This window comes from Octodon degus, unplaced genomic scaffold (genome assembly GCF_000260255.1).
Source record: "Octodon degus isolate 3935 unplaced genomic scaffold, OctDeg1.0 scaffold00007, whole genome shotgun sequence".
NCBI classification, from domain to species: Eukaryota; Metazoa; Chordata; class Mammalia; order Rodentia; family Octodontidae; genus Octodon; species Octodon degus.
This window is the reverse complement of record NW_004524583.1, coordinates 12139454-12156370: the sequence shown is the minus strand read 5'-3', so window position 1 is coordinate 12156370 and position 16917 is coordinate 12139454. Positions and strand designations below refer to the sequence as shown.

The 16917-nt window shown below is 46.6% G+C and overlaps 1 protein-coding gene and 1 pseudogene across 1 annotated transcript in view; one reads left to right on the top strand and one right to left on the bottom strand.

The window, feature by feature from the left end:
* Positions 1–756: 756 nt before the first annotated feature.
* Positions 757–16917, bottom strand: part of Slc10a1 (solute carrier family 10 member 1) — a 22309-nt gene continuing 6148 nt past the window's right edge. The window contains exons 2-6 of the mRNA XM_004624903.2: positions 13294–13763; positions 6461–6671; positions 5045–5223; positions 3785–3981; positions 757–1667 (exon numbers count right to left, since the gene is read on the bottom strand). Coding sequence (XP_004624960.2) covers positions 1474–1667; positions 3785–3981; positions 5045–5223; positions 6461–6671; positions 13294–13670 — 1158 coding nt within the window. The 5' untranslated portion in view covers positions 13671–13763 and the 3' untranslated portion in view covers positions 757–1473. The remainder of the gene's footprint in view (positions 1668–3784; positions 3982–5044; positions 5224–6460; positions 6672–13293; positions 13764–16917) is intronic.
* The window catches only part of LOC101571792, a 1612-nt pseudogene continuing 1206 nt past the window's right edge, over positions 16512–16917 (top strand).

Below are 16917 nucleotides of genomic sequence, written 5' to 3'. Positions count from 1 at the left end.
CTTTCTTGATGAACTTGGCTGTTCCTGTGGGAGGAGCTCGGGACCTTGTTGTCACTTTGAATGGCTGTGGTTCACTTTGGCAGAGCTCTGGTCCTCACTTGGAGCATTGTTTCCTGGCTCCAGTGCAGGATCCCCCAGGCTGCTGGCACAGATCCTTCATCCCGCTAGTGTAACCTTACAAATTATGTGTTGTGTATTGTGTTGCCCTTGAAAACCCTGAGTACAATAGGTGCCCTAATGAAATCAATTTGTGGTTTCATTTGTACCTGATAATAGGAAATTCACAAGTATTTAGGCATGATACAAATGTTTAATCTTAATTCTTTAAGATTTTTATTAGGGGCCGGGGAGATAGCTCAGTGGAATAAGTGCTTCCCTGGCAAGTGCAAGGGCCCGAGTTCAGTCCCCGGTTCTGCAAAAAATAAATAAACACAATTTTTATTAGGTTTTTCTTTTTTTTTTTTCTCTTTTTGAGACAAGGTCTCATGCAGTTCAGGCTGGCCCTGAGCTTCTGTTGTAGGGCACGCTAGTTTGTTTTTGTTTTTGGCAGAACTGGGGATTGAACTCAGGCCCTTGTGCTTGCCAGGCAAGCGCTAATTCTACTGAGACATACCCTGGCCCCCCAACGACCTGCCTCAGCCTCCCAAGTGCTGGGATTATAGGTATGCACCACCATTCCGAACTCAATATTATTGTTTTAATGCCTATCCATGAATGATGTGTAAAATGTTCAACAAGAAGCTTCAAATTTGAAAATTCTGTTTGAATTGTGGAACTACTCTTTATTTGTAGTGCTTCCCTTAGTTTTGCGTATATGATGCCACTGATTCATGATGATATGATTAATGAAATTAAGTTTTCTTGGCTTTGTTTTTGTCTGCTTCTGATATTCAAATCTCAGAGATGAGAGTTGTTTTGAGTCTTGTTCATTAGTTGCCTTTGCATTTGTGTCTACTTTTGCATTTGGTGTCATTTGACTTATTTTGAGGAACTTGAAATGATGTCACTGGAAATAGAATAGGATCTGGGCTATTTTAGATTACATCTGTGGTCCGTTAATTTTTCTTTCAGATTACAAACTTGGAAATGGCATTTAGATACTTGATTAGTGGATGGAACACCCATTAATTAGTTCAGAAGTTGAGTGACATAACATTTACAAGGCAGTTTTCTAGGGATCTAGGGGCAAAAGGCAGTTTCTTTTTTTTTTTTTTTTTCTCCTTAAGAGTATATTAGTCATTGAACAAGTCTCTTATTTTTCAAACAAATACTCCATCCTGAACTGGAGATCAGTGAGGCTCCTTGCGTATAGATACTCCTGTCTGTCTTTAGACCAAAACTTGATTGTGCTGACTTGTTTGCTGAACGTAAGGTTTTCTGGAAGTACCAGGGAAAGACTCAGAAGCCTGCTGTTCCTTCTTTTTGGGTGTATTGACCTGCCACTTGGCTGGAATCCAGGCCACTGAGGAAGTGCTAGGCTTGAGTGTGCTCCTCTTTGTGGATGCTGTTTTCTGGAGCTATTGGAATTGTTTCTTCAGCTGGGGCAGTATTACAGGTCATTTTTGTTTTGTCTGTAAGTGCTTGATCCTCCTTGTGGATGCCATTTTCCAGAGCTTTTAGGGTTGCTTCTTCAGTTGGGGCAACTTTATAAATCATTTTTGTTTCGTCTGTAAATGGAAAAAGGTTAATGGTTTGGAAAGAAAAGCGCAATACAGAATTTATCTGGAAAACAACTATTCATAGGGTGTGCTTTGTATTTTCCATCTCTTTCATTCCTCTTGTAATGGTTTCCCTTCAGTTTCTCTAGTAGTAGCACTAATAGTAGAACACTTAGCTAATGGGAATACTGTTTCCATTGCTCCACCAGGACTTCTGTGTACTATAGCAATAAAGTGGTAGAGTAGGTATGTTTATGTAGGTGAGGATGACTACCATTCTGTAAATAGGGACTGGGCAGGGAGGAACAATCTGTAGGGAAATGTGACCAGGAGAATTTCCAAGCTGCTGGCACACTGGTGACTATTCATTCTGCCTCAGTGGAGGAGGTGAACTTTTGAACGAAGGAGTCACTGTTGCTGTTTTCCCATCCATAAGAGGGTGCAGGAGATAAGATGAACAAGAAAACCTAGTTGACAGCCTGCTTTTTCTGATGGTCATTGGGGCTCTTAGCTCCAAAGAGATAACAAGAGTTTTGCCACTGAGGTCTTACTGAGCAAACTGTTACTAAATTTCTTTTTAGGTCTTAGAGTTAAAGGTCTATATTGTCCCTTGAAGGACATTTTAGACTGTTGTGGGACTAAAACTTTAAACCTGGAACTAACTTACCATTTTTGTGTGTGGGTGTGTAATAATTAGTTTTATTATTTCATAGAAGGTCTTGCTATGCAGCTGAGACTCATAGTGATCCTCCTGTCTCAGCCTCCCCAGCACTGGGATTACAGGTGTGCACAACCATACCTGGTTCTGGGGCTGGTGCGGCATGTGGTACCAGGGATCAAAACTCAAGATCTTCACTTAGCAGGCAGGCACTTTACGCCACTGAGCTATCTACCCAGCCATGTGTTTGTTTTAAACTGGGGGACAATCTTGTTTGGTAACAAACGTTTTATTCTGAGATACCTTATGCTTAGCTTCTTTTTCATAAACTATACTGTAGGTTCTGAACTTACAAACTGTTCTAGAGTACAGTTAGCCTTTTATTGGTTTCTTTTTGGCTATTTGATTATACAAGAATACAGCTTAATTACAAAGGGGGAGAAAAATCTGCATTTGCTTTGCATGGTAATGACTTTCACCAGGGAAAGTTGTGTATTTCTCCGGGGTATAAGTCATAATTACACGGTTAAGAGAGCTTAAAAGAGGTGAAAAATCATGGGAAATTGTAGAAGGAATTGTGTAAATGATTACGAAAAATACTGTAATGATGAGGTTACTTATAAACTTATAAATGTTAAAAAACAAGGTTGAGTTTCTTGCTTATTAGGACATTGTGCTGGTCAGTGGCACGTACTTAAAACCTCAGCTTCGTGGGAGGCTGAGTCATACAGATCCTAAGTTCAAGCCCAGCCTGGGCAACTTAGTGAGACCATCTCCCCCCAAAAAAAACCCTAGAAATATAGTATAGTGCTTCCTGGGTTTAGTTTCTACTACAGAAAACCTAGACTTAGGATTGCAGTGCACTTTGAAGGATGAATATTGTGGATTTTCTTGAGGTCTGATTATATTGGAGGAAAATTACATTTTTAAGAAAGTGATGCTATGTTAAGTAATAAATTATAAATCAAGCTTATAGTTACTGTTAAAATGCATGCACTTAAATTATTGTGTGATGAGTTAAATCCTTTTTCTTTCTAGATTATATATGGGACTTCATTGCTTTCATAAATTTTCCCACGGATGTTAGTGGTGTCAGAATTTAGACCTTAGACCTGGTTCTGTAAAGAAAGACACTTCCTGATCTTTGGAGTAGAGAGGCCTTTCACACGAGTAATAGTTAAGAATTGTCTTGTGCCTGAACAGTTCTGCCCTGTGTCTGTATAATGAAACTCTGCCCACCAGCTCAATATCACCTCAGTCTGCTGAGACAAACTCACCGTGGTTTGATTCTCCCCCTCCCTCTGCTAGAAGTCAGAAGTGGAAGTAGCCTTGACTCTTTGTTTCTTTTGTACTACCTTAATGACCTGATGAGAATTAAAGCCCCCTTGTTTCTGGCTAGTAACTGGCTTGTTGGCAAGCTCTGGTCCAGAGGGGGCAGAATTGGAAGGGAGGCGATGCAGTACTGTACCTTTGGCAGGCTTGATTTTGTTATAGCATCGAAAGATAATGATGAAGAGCAGTCCTTCTCCAAGTTGGAAAATCATGTAGAAGAGAGGGAAAAAAAAAAGTGGCCCAATGACTTCAGGCTTGAAGGTCACATTGAGGATGGTAGAACAGAGTTGAAGATTTTGAAATCCTGTCTCCATGCTGACAGTGCGTCTGCACCTGTGTAGGTTTAAATGAACACTACTCACAGAAGGGACCTGAGAAAGTGACTATATACTTTTCCCCTTCCCATAGAAACCCAGCATGTGAAAGTGGAAGGGAGCAGACTAGAAGGCGCATGGATTTAAGAGGCAATATTGGTTAACCCATGACTTTATAGTAATCCTGCCCTGTGGAGGATGGCGACTAGAATTTTCAGAACATTCGTATGAGTTTCAATATATTTGGTACTATGCAGCTTGGACTCAGTCATCCTCCTGTTTTCAGCCACTCAGCACTAGGATTACAGGGTTGTGCCACCATACCCGGTCTCAAAGGTGGCCCGCTCAGCGCACCCAGGGGCAGAGACAACCCAGTTACCTAAGCAGGAGCTTAGTCTGCTGGCCTCTGTCACCAGTCCCTCATATGAGTTTTGAATAGTTTGTTTTCACAGAATTGCCAGGTTGAAATTTGGAGATAATGTCTGGCTAGTAAGGGCTGAAAGGAAGATGTAAGCCAGTATTATTTATTGGCTTGTTTGGTTGGGCCCACAGAACAAATGATTTTCAGTTGATAGTAGAAGACAGTGAAAGTGCCCAGGACACTGTATTCCCAAGTTGCTGGTGTAGGCATAACTGACATTTGGAGGAAGAAGTCTAAATTTAAGCTGAAAACTAGAAAAGTTCCTTTCTAAACAGTGAAGATTAGGTACTTGAGTTCCTGTGCCGTGCCCTCAGATTGTTTCTGTGTAGTGTAACAGTTAAGTTGGACTATAGCTGTGTGTTTTATGCTGCAGAGCCATTTGGAGCTGTTACCCATTGATGTCCTAGTGAGGACCACAGGCTAGGCAGAAGAGGAACAGTGGGAGAGGACTGGATAAGAGATGGAGTCTAGACTCTGATGGGGAAGGGACTTTGTCAGCCTCTTGCTGTTTGGAATGATTAGATGCCTTTAACTCTTAAAACCATTAGTTCCTTGTTCACCTGGCACCTTTGAGCATACTGGTAGGAAAATGCTTTGCCCAGATCTCAGGTTTCTGACTCCTATCTTTGCCCCGAAAAGTAGGACCTAATATAGTACTTACTGTGGGTTGAGGCAGAAGAGTGCAGAGAGAAGGTAGCCTAGCACAAAGCCAATGAGGGGCATCAGGGCGGAGGTGGCCAGCAGGTATGGTGTCATGGCAAACACAATGCTGCTGCCCACGTTGAGGAAAGCAAGGACTGTGACAGCCACACTGAGAAGGAGAATAATGATCGATCCTCCCTGGACATGACCAGAAAAAAGCAGTTAGGGTGATAGGAGCAGAGTGGGCCAGAAAGTGAAAAATTATTTAGCATTGTTTTGTACATGGGAGACCTGGGTCCTTCATACTGAGCTACACTCGCTCCTCCCCTGCCTTTTCTTTGTTTTGAGGTGTTCTTACTTGGTAAGGCTGAGCTCAATGAGGTTGCCCGACATTGGCCTCTCCCAAGTATTGAGATTTCACACATGTGCAGTTATACCCCCACTACATTTAGTAGAATATTGGTACATGAAGTAGAAAAGACTATAAATGTTCTTTAAGAAAATTTGTATCAGAGAATGGACAAATACTTTACTGAAAGCTCAGCCAAACATAGCTACCTTGACACATCACTGGACAGCGGATTATTGGTGACATGGGCCAGTTGTGAGGAGAGAAATTCAGGGGTACAGTGTCGAAACTTAATTAACGGGCTGGGCATGTGTTCCAGTGGGACAGGGCCTGTCTAGTGTGTGTTAGGTCTTTGGTGCAGCAGCACTGCTCCTGAACGTGGGTGTGTGTAATCCTCTCCCCTCCCCTCGGCTCATCCTCCTTGGCCTTATGCCCTGTGAACTCTTGGGCATCTTCCTCAGACTTGACTACCCTAGCCTTCATGGTCTGGTCCAAGCCCATCCCCTCAAAGGAGTCACCTTGGCCATTTATGTCCTCGGGAACCTTCCTCCTGTTCCAGCGATACCTGTTTGTACACTGTTGTTGGGTCTGTCTCCTGTGATTTCACTTTGTGCAGCTGTCGCTAAGGACAGTGAATCCTACCAGGTGTATACCTAGTACATGGTAGGGGTATAACTACAACTTTATTGTGTGTAGTGTTTTTACTTTTTTCTCTAAACCTTTACAAACTTAACAGTCTCCTGAAGTAGGTAATAACAGGAGTAGGTTTTTAATTCATAATCATATACATAAAAAAGGTGGGTGTCCTGCAAAGGTCCATGGGAGTTGGTCCCCTGGGTGGCATCTTGGAAAATTATGGTTTGGGTGGGTGTCCAGTGGACTGTTAGCCTTGTGGGGATAGGGGTGGCCCCTCATCTGGAACGGGCTCACACGGCCACCGTGGGAACCTCCACCACCTCAGCCATGGTGCATCTCATTGTGGCCCAACTGAGGTGATCCCCTCTGCACTTACTAAGTAGCCTTCATAAGCATTGGTGCTACTCCCTGCCTATCTTGCTTTCACAGATAGGGGCCCCATTGTCTGACCTTATTGATGTAGGGTACGTATTGTGGCCGTTTGGACTTGAGGAAGATTCCTATGGTGCAAGGAATAAGAGTCATGACCAGAGATATAATGATGCCCACATAGGGCACCTTGTCCTTCAGGTCCCCGTCGTATATCCCTTTGGAGTAGAGGTACAGGAGCAGAGGCATCATGCCCAGGGCACAGAAGGTGGAGCAGGTGGTCATCACGATGCTGGGTAGGACACATGGAAGAGGGAAAATAGCCCATTAATAGACATGTGGTAGATGCCTGCTCTGTGCTAGGCCCGGTGGTCAGTGCTTTGAAACACTGCTTTGTGGGGATCTTTAGGTCTCACTGCGATCAGTTCTACGTAGGGAGAAACTGGCAGGAATGAGAAAAGATAGACAAGGAGACAAGCTGGGCTAGGTGGTTGTTAGTCTGCCTGATGGGCAAGACTTACTCCACTGCACAACAAAATGATCCTTTATACTTTTGCAGTTAGTAATGCGTGACACAAGGTTGCCTAGCGACTAATAGCTGACCTTAGCCAAACAGGATGTTTATCTCAGGAGTGAGGTAGCTTGTTTGCTTTAGGGATGGAGGTCCAGTCCCACCTATGGCACATTTGATCAATTTCCTAGCTTCCTGGGGCTTCCAACAACTTCATTTTCTTTATTGTAATTAGTACAGGGTCTCAGTACACAGATCAGGACTCAGTGATTCTCCTGTTTTCGGCCTCCCAAACACTGGGATTACAGACACGTGCTACTCCCCAGTCTCATCTCAATCACCTCAGCATGCCCCAGGGGCAGGACCAGCTTGGCTTGTGGTGCCTGGAATTGAACCTAGGTCCCTGCGTCTGCCTGAGCAGGTGCTTTAAACCCCTGAGCTACCTGGCAGGCCCTGCTTCATTTTCTTGTTCATAAGAAAACAGGATTAGAAAAGTTGTGGCTTTACCCAAATCCCACAAGCAGTAAGTAGCCAAGTCCCCGTGTACTTCGTGGAAGGAGCCATTCTGACCTCTGCCTGCCACATGCACAGCTCATGTTGAATAGTTTCCTGTGTGGTCCCATCCTAGACTGTACCCCTTTAGGTCATGGAGCTGCGTCTGTCCCAGAATGGCTGAATGTCTGTCTAGGGCCTCAGGAATAGCTGGCTGCAGTAGCTTTGCCCAGCCAAGGAAAGGATGTGGGGTGCCAAGTGTGTTACCTTATGGAGTGCTTGCGGTTTGCAGTGACTGCACTAGTCACTGGGATTCAAAGACAGTGCAGCCAGGCAGAAGCTAAGAGCCAGTGGTAAATAGTCATCTTGTTTATTTTTGGTCTTTTTTGATATTACTATATTTTTTAGTTAAATTGCTTTTTGGTGAGGTTTTGTTTTTGGTGCCAAGGACCGAACCCAGGGCTTCCAGCTTGCTAGGCAGACAATTCTACCACTGAGCCAAATCTTAGCCCTTGAGTCAGCAGTAAACAGGCCATGGTTAGAAACTGACTTAAGAGGAGAATAACTGGAGGACTAGTTATATCATGTGGCAGGAGAGGAGGCAGCCGTTGCTCAGATAATAAATGGCTTAATTTTATAGATGTAGAACGGACCAAATTCCGTTTTATTTAATGTTAAAAATTAAGTATGCTAGCAACAGCATGGGGACTGCTAATTCTGCAGAGGATCTCAAAAAATGTATAGCAAACATTAAGCTGATGAAAAACTAGGATTTTCTGTAAAAAGTAAGCAAGCAACAGTACCTATTACTAGCATTTGTACTATGCGTAATCCCTTACTAGCCCAGCAAAACAAATTGAATAAGTAGAAGACAACAATATACAATATATTAATTATTATAACTGTCCTACTAAGCTATTTTGCAACTATCTCATTGCTATTTGGTTCTCAATAAAATTAATACAAAAGTATAAGTCCTAGCACTCTGGGAAACTGAGGCAGGAGGCAGAAGATGAGGAGGGGAAGAAGGAAGGGGCAGTAGTCAACAAAGTGTAGAAATAAGATACATATATTTTGCCATTGGTGGGATTGTCCACAGAGGAGAACCATTGTAATTAGCAAGTAATAGCATATACAAATCTCTCAGTATATTACCAATAAAAAGCAGTTGCAGGGCTGGCCAGATAGCTCAGTGTATTAAAGCGCCTGCTAAAGCAGATTTAGGGACCAGGTTCAATCCCTGGCTTGTCATGATGGCCCCACCCCTGGGGCTTGTGGTGCGTGCCTGTAATCCCAGCACTTGGGAGGCTGAAAACAGGAAGATAGTGCAAGTCTGATCTGTGTAGTCAGACCCTGTACTAGATATATTGTTAAAAAATTGCAAATCAGGCTAGGAACAAATAGCAAATGATTCTTTTTTTAAAAACCACTTAAAATACAAAAATATGAAATACTTGTACATCCAAATGCGGTTATTTTTTATTTTATCTTCTGAGACCTTAACTTGTTGATCAGGTGAGTCTTGAGCTTGTGGTCCATGATTCTTCCTCTATCTCCCTGGTAACTGGATGGTGACAGGCCTGTGTCACTGCCTGCCTAAGATACAAGATGAAGAAACTAACATAGGTTGGTATAAAGGGCTAGACCTGAAATTCTAAAGATCTTTACATTTTGACAGTGTAAAGCAGTTACACTTAAAATTTCAGATCCTTAAAATAATTTAGAGATCCTGTAGTTGTAGTTTCACTATATAGTTTGGGCTGGCCTTGGACTTACTATAGCCCAGGCTGACCTTAACAGTGGTCCTCCTGCTTTGGTCTCCTGAGTGCTGGGTTTACAGGCATACTCCAACAATCCTGGCTCAGATTTTTTCTGTAGACTTGAAAACTGATCCTAAAATTTAAGTGAAAGAGTAGAAGCCAAGAATAGTTCATGTAGTTTTCAGGAAGATGGAGTGCTTCCCCTGCAGACTTCAGTCATTGTAAGAAAATGGCCTGCTGCCAGAGGAGCCCACATAGACCATTGAGAAGTCAGGTCCAGCCACGGGCTCGCCCATGCTTGGCTTGAGTGACGGGGCTACAAGGCCCTGAAGGAAAATTCAAAGTAGTGCTGGAAACTTAACTTTTTTAAGTTACACATTGATGGAAAATTTCTAGGAGAAAAACACTTAAAACTTTTCAAAGAAAATAGTATCTTTGTAACGTTGCAGATGGAGATTTCTTAAAACCTTAAGCCATAAATGTTAGAGGAAAAATATTGGTAAATTTTGATTACGTTAAACATTACATTTCCACTATCAAGGAGCAAAGATGGCCTCTAAGATCGTGGTAACATTTGTTAAGTAGCCACCTAATAAACGAACAAGAAATTATTATGGAACCCATGAAAAAACAGGTAAAACCAGTAACATTTTCAAGAGGATTCTTAAACAGCCAATAAACTGAAAAGACATGGGCCTCCCATGGAATAAAATTTAAAACCGTTGTGATTTATTGCAAACTCCTCAGTTGGCACATACTGAAAAGCCTGACAATTCCAAAGACAGAACGGGTGTCTTCACATACTTGTGTCAGGAGCAGGAGGCGGAGCAACTGCTTTGAAGATGGTTTGCTGAATGTGTGAGTCCAGCCACCCAGGAGTTCTGCTTTTACAAGTCAGCTCTTACCAGGAAGCAAGGGGGACCTTCCACAAAACTGTCTATAAAGTGGGCATGAAAACACAGCACTGACTGGCCCCACAGCAGATGAACACAAGCAAACTGAACCGCAGTTCAGATATCACATGCCTATCGGTTGTCAAATGGTACGAATTATTAATACAAAATTTCAAAACATGCAAGTGCAGCTTTTTAAAAACTGAGATAAACACGTGCCAGTAGTTTTAAGAAGGTCCCTAGAAATGCTGAGCTCCAAATCCTGGGAGGTGCTCCCTTTGGGGTGGTGGGGATTGAGCTTGGGCAGGATCAGATTTCAGTGACAGCTATTGATATCCATAGGAAAACAGTTTGCAGCTTGTTTTGTTTTGTTCCACAGTTCTATAACCATGCTTGCTTTGGCTTGGGTGTCAGGAGCTCTGGGACTTGTGCCCTCCCCTCTTGGGTTTATGGGAGCTGTGTTCCTTTCACAAATAGGTTCTGCGGGTTGGTCAGGGATGTTCATTCCCCTAAACATGTGCTGCCCCTGTCGTGATCCTCAGTTTACTATGAGAAGTAAGGGGACATGACTTGCACTTTAGACGCTAACTCCCAAGATTGGGATCATGGTGACACTGGGCATGACTGCCTCCTGGGGAAAAGGGCACATTCAGTTTATTTTGCCGCCTTGCTGAAGTTTCTAAGATTACTGTGTAGATGCTGCTTGTATACCCCATTTGAAGGATCGGTTTTGAGCTTGTATCAGTGGAGAGGTTGGAGGCTGAAGCTGAGGCCCCTGGGAGGGAGCCACCAGTCTTGGTGAAATGGAATATCTGGGCACCATAATGGCATCCTTCCTATCTTGGCTTTAGTCTGCCTACATCATGGTGAGGAGACCTATGGGAACCTTTGAGTTGTGCTCACACCTGTTGTCCACAGCTGCTGTGGGCCCATGGGGTTGGGAGCCAATGATTGTGGTCGTCAGTTCCCACTGGCACATTCTCTGTCCCCAGTCTGCCAAGTCTACCTCAGCCTTGGGGGGGGGGGGTGCTTAGTACTACCCTCCCAGAGCCCTCTGGGTACCTGCTTGTGGACCTCTGATGTGGCTGGCTGCTTGACTCCCTCCAGCAGGGGGCAGAATGACCAAGGGGGGCGGCTGTGGGCTGGCTCTAGACTCCGCTTTATTACAAATCTTGAGAAACACTTTGCAGTTCTGGACTTCTAGTTTCCTGATACGTGAAAAGGAACCAAGATCTGACTGATGCCTCCCAACCCCGAGACAGGAAGAGATGTCTCACTCTCACTTTGGAGTGACACCTGGCTCAATTGTTTGATTTGCACAGTTCTTCAGACAAACTTGAGTGAGTTGCTAGTGCTTAAAGATTTAGAGATGGCATGCAAGAGCGGAGAAAAGCAGCGGTGACAGCAGAGGGCTGCTCCTGTGGCATAGCCACATCTGCCTCAGGAGGGCTTGTGGTTTCGAGGATGGCAGAGAGCCTTCGGCCACCTTGTTTACGCTGGCCCAAGGGATATTTCAGTCAAAGCACAGGTTGTGGAGCTGTCCAGACCTGAACAAAGGTACTGGACTCCAAAACTCAGTCCAGGGTGCTAGAGACACCTGGAGCTACTCAGGTAAAGTGGTTAGCACAAGTTCTTGGAATCCCTGTTGTCCCAGACAAACTCAGATTGGAATTTGAAGTCATGGCACACAACCTAATGACAGTTCTTACTCCTGTGGTGAATGAGATGTGGTTTGTGCAGAAGGGTTTTGGTAGCCATCCCAGTAGTAGTATTACCTTCTGTGGGGTCTAGGAAGAGGCGACAGTCCCCGGGTGACTGGAGAGGAGGCTGAGCATGTCCTTGAATCGCAGAGGGCTGACCGACCCATCAGGGACTTCCAACCACAGGGGTGGCACGCTACTGGCACTGTGGGCACACCTGGTTGAAGTTGAAAATGTGCCTGTTCTCCCCCACGCCAACTCCCTGCTCTGCTGCTTCCACAGATGCACAGCTCCTGTGAGCCTCTTTGTGCCCCATTTCCAGCTTCCCTGCTTCTCCAGAACTAGGTGCACGCTGCATTCCCTGGGGTACAGAGGCTGCGAGCCTGTTCCACAGCCCCTGGCTGCTCTGCAGCAGGAAGTGTTCAGCTTCCTTGGAGGAAAGAACTTTTGCTCTCAGTGAGGGGCTTAACATCGACAACTCCTTGGTCTCTGTCTCGACCCCCCACCCTGGAGGCAGGCTGAGTTCACTCAAAGCCCAGCGCATCTTAGAGGGAGGTCCTGGCCCCCAGTGCTCATTCCCAGTATTTAAAAATCTGTCCAAGGCCTGAAGGTTCTGAGTTCTATCTCCAGTGTTGAGAAAGAACGACTGTCCCAGTGTCAATTTATATCATCCAGAGGCCCTTCACTCAGTTTTCTCAGTAAACTTCAGCCATGGCCAGGTCTTCCCAGACACAAGCACATGCACTCTGGAGTCCCTGCTTTGTCTCCACTGAGGGCTGACCCAGATGGGGTGGCCACACCAAGGAAACAAAAGCAAGGGCTCTGAGTGAGTTTTCTTCAGGCTCAGCACAGGTGGCTGCTGCAGGTGTGAGCCCCCAGCAGGAGCTCAACGCTGTGCCCACCTGTTGGGAGGGAATGGCTCTGCCAGCCCCCTGTCGGGCTGTAAAGAGAGCCCTGCTGAGTCTGCGCTGGCTGCTGTGGATAGCCATTGTCTTCCTACTGCTAGGCTGAGGTGAGTCCTTAGTTGAGAAGCACCCTGGATTTGGAGGAGCTTAAAGGAAGATACCTGAGGGCCCAGGCAGTTGGAGGAGCTTTTGGAGCTCATGCATCCTGCAGGAATTGGAGGAGCTTGTGCAGTTCTGAGTCACCTTGGTCCACCTGATGGTGTTTGGAACCCACTGTACCCCCTCTTCCATCTGCAAGCACAGAGCTGACTCTCCTCTCCCTAGCACTGTGCTTTTTTTGGGGCTCTTTGGTTGAAATCGGTGTTCCTTGAAGGTAATGCTTTGTCCCTCCCCTTGATGTGTGTGTGTGTGTGTGGGGGGGGTCATCTCAGGAGGCCCCTGGACCAGCTTTGGCTTAGAGCTTAAACCACGATGGACCCTGACCCCCACCCCCTGCCCAGCATAAGCTCTTGTCATAAGTGCAGCAGCCCCCCGGGCTGGTATCCATCCACCCAGCTCCCACCCCCTCCTGGCTTTAGCCCAGCTCATCGCCTCAGTCAATATCTTTACAGTGGCCCCGGCCCAGCCTGCTCCCTTCTCACCCCGCATCCTACCTGAGGTTCATGTCCCCCTTCATGGCCAGACTGAAGAGGTTGGATAGGTTCCCCCCAGGTGAGCAGCCACAGATGAGGAGGGTCAGTGCCTCAATGTTACTCAGCCGGAAGGCCTTGCCCAGCAGGAAGGCGGCGAGGGGCATGATGCCATACTGGGCTACCATAGCGATGGTGAGTCCCTTGGGCCTCCAGAGGTGAGCCTTGATCTTGCTGAACTCCATGGTGCAACCCAGAGTGAGCATGACAAGGAGCAGCATGAACACCAGAATGACGCTCAGTGCCTTGTCTGTGGGGCGCGTGCCGAAGCCCGGCGGTAGGGAGAAGTTGAAGGGGGCAGACGCGTTGTGGACCTCCATCCCTGAGGTGGTAAGGACCATGCTTGCCCTCCTGCAGCTGCCGTCCCTTCTGGATTGTTTCTGGATGCCTTTGCTACTCCCCTCACAGGAAAGGTATCTGGGCTAAATGCAGCTCTGGGCAAATAGAAGGATTATGCAATGAGTAAGCTGTTTCTTTGGTTGCGGCTCCCAAGAGAAGAGAGCCCAGGCCTTATCTGCGTGGTTTTCTCTACCTCTCCCCAATACCCTGACCTCTGTGGCCCCTGGGGTGCCACTCATACGCCTCCCCTGTCTCTTAGCTGCTTCTGGGAGCCAGAGCTTATTGTTGTCCTTTGCCCCCAGCCATATACCTCCCCAACTCTGCCCTAGGGCCAGTCCCAGGCTGCGCTGACCACACTGGCCTGCCCCTTTTCCTGCAGCTCCTGCTGTCAGCTTAGCCCTGATACTTCAGGGGAGTTACCTGCCCCATGGCAGGCAGGTTATGTCACCCCTAGTAGACCCCATAGGAGGGAAAGGAGCTGGGTGTTACTTCCTTTGGTTTCCAGAGGCAAGTAGCATAGCCCAAGGGGTTGTGGGACAAGGGAGGAGGAGTACTGTCTCCACGAAAAGATGCGTCCATGGTTTTCCTGGGAGACAAGGATACTGCATCCTTCTTGCCTGTGCCGGGAGACCCTGGTCCTATCCTTCAGCTAGAAGGGGTTGAGGGAAAATGTGCTTGGCTCCATGAGGACGAGCCTGTGGGGATGGCAGATGGGCTCTCAGAAGCTTAGAGGCTCTTTTCCCCAAAGGGCAACAGGCCCTGGAACTATTAGCACATAAGAGGCCTGTTCCTTGGGAAACTGGCCGAGAAGAGAAGGATGCAGGAATTTCTTCCTAACTTCCTGGTGCCTCTGCTTGTGCACCAGGCCGGTGTCTTGGGCTGTGGGCTGGGCCATGGGTATGTAGCAGCAGAGGTGTCATGGTGGTCCTTGGTCCTGTTCCTCCTGTCCTTGCTGCAGGAGGACATTCCACAACCTGGAGGGGGCCTTGTTTCCTGTTTGTCAAAACAAGAAACAAGAGATTTAGACTTGGGTGTAGGGCTGTGGGGCAGCAGACAGCACAGGGGCCAATCCTGTGCACCTGGCGGTGGGGGTGGTAACATTCTGGCTAGCGGGAGAAATCACTTGAGATGGTTTTCCATCGATGGCCAGAGAAGTGGCCAGAGCACAGCTGGGGCTTGGATACCAGGATCCGCACCTACAGCATCGGATCTATGAGAAAGCCATTCCCCTGGGTCGTGCAGTGTGCAGTATGTGCACTGTAGCCTGGGTGAACATGAAGGCCTTTGCTCCTGAGAATCCTTGCCACCAATGACCTCTTATTGTTGGGAAGGTCTCAAGGGAAGGGCAGCCTGAACACTGGGCATCAGATGCTGGGGAGGATGGAGGTGCCTGATCTGGGCTCTGCAGGCCCGGGAGGCCCAAGGAGGCTCCTTTGTTCTGGAGATAGCCGGAACCACAGCCTACTGCATGGCCAGGGGACAATTACTGATCACCAGCTGAGGTGCAGGCACTGTGGAAGGATAAAAACTAGAGTCCTGGCAGCTCCTGGCCGGGGGCCACCTCCTGTCCATCCTGGAGACTGGGTGCCCCTAAAAATTTGGAGAAAGGGGAAGCCCCCTGACTGATTAAAGCCAAAATAGAAGGGCCCCTTCTCAGGGACTAAGGTAAAAAGCAACACTACAGTGAAGCTACAAGAAGTGCAAATCTGACCTGCCTCTCAAATTTGGGTCAGTAGTGAAGTTTCTGTCACCTGTCAAATGAGCAACTCAGTGGTCACTCACTTTTTTCTCATTTTCTTTTTTTTTTTTTTTAAATTTTATTGAGAAATAAATATGAATGAGACAGTTTCAAAGCTGATTAATAGGACAGTTTTGATAATACATTGAATATCGTTATCTTCTTAGTGGTTATCCATAGTAAAAGAAGCAGACAGGATATCCTGTCCAAACACTGTTAATACACCTCTTTCTTCTTATTGAATTAAGTGAAAGTAGCTGTATATCTATCCTAACCATTTTGTATATATAAATGCCAAATGATCTTTCCTTTGTATCCCCCTTTTTTTTGTTTAGTCCTGTCAGAGGTGAATATTCTATTGGCATCTAAATACTATAGGTGTTTGAATTCAGCTAAACAATCAAACTCTCTAGTAGTCTATATCTCATTTTCTAGTAAGTTTTTTTTTTTTTTCAACCCAGCCAGTGAGGCACAGTACCCCAAGATAGCTGGAGAGCACATAGCCCTCAGTAATCAGGGCCTACAGGCCCCTCCTCAGCACCTCGTAAAGCATTATGGGGATTTCTGGGTAGGAGGGAAATGAGGCAGGAGGTTAGGGTGTGGCAAGGCTGGATGGGGCAGTGGCCTGACCTGTTGGCTACAAGATCACAAAGCACAGGGGCAGAGTGGTTCCCAAAGCCCTGCACATGAACTCCGCCTGAGAACTTGAGCAGGTTTTCAAGGTCTTCAACAGACTGTTCTGGACCCGACCTGGCGTGTGGAGTGGGAAGCCAGCACTGCCTCTCAGGACCCGAATGTAGTTCTCTCGAGTTTCCTTGGGGCTTGGGTCACCACGATGAGGACACATCGATGCCATGAGGAGCTCACTATGGCAGCTTTACTCCAGCTAACCAGTGCTACGTCCTCCAGGGCAGACTTTTATCCCGCCTTTTCCTCTTACTTGGCCCAAGCTCACTGTACTGAAACAGTTTCTCCCTCACTCTTCACTCTTACTTTTTCAAATAAACTTTGTCACTGCTAAAAAATTAAAAAAAGACTGCAGTCTGTGTTCCTGCCCTCAGGGACCTTATAGTCCACATGCAGTTACAGGTGACACATATGCAGAATGTGTGAAGGTGGTGACCATATAGGGCTGCCACATACAGTTGTCCAGGCTGTGCACTGTACCATACGAGGGAGATCATTTACACAGTTATCCTACCTGACTATACCTGGGGCCCCGAGGCCAAAGAAAGACAGTGTTGGAGAAGCGAGAAGCACGAGAAGCGAGAGCGGTGTCTACCCGAGCAGTGTCTACCCGGCAGGACTCATCATGAGGGAGTGTATCTCTATCCACGTGGGGCAGGCAGGTGTCCAGATCGGCAATGCCTGCTGGGAATTGTACTGCCTTGAACATGGAATCCAGCCTGATGGTCAGATGCCTAGCGACAAAACCATTGGTGGCGGGGACGACTCCTTCAACACGCTCTTCAGTGAGACTGGGGCTGGCAAGCACGTGCCCAGAGCAGTGT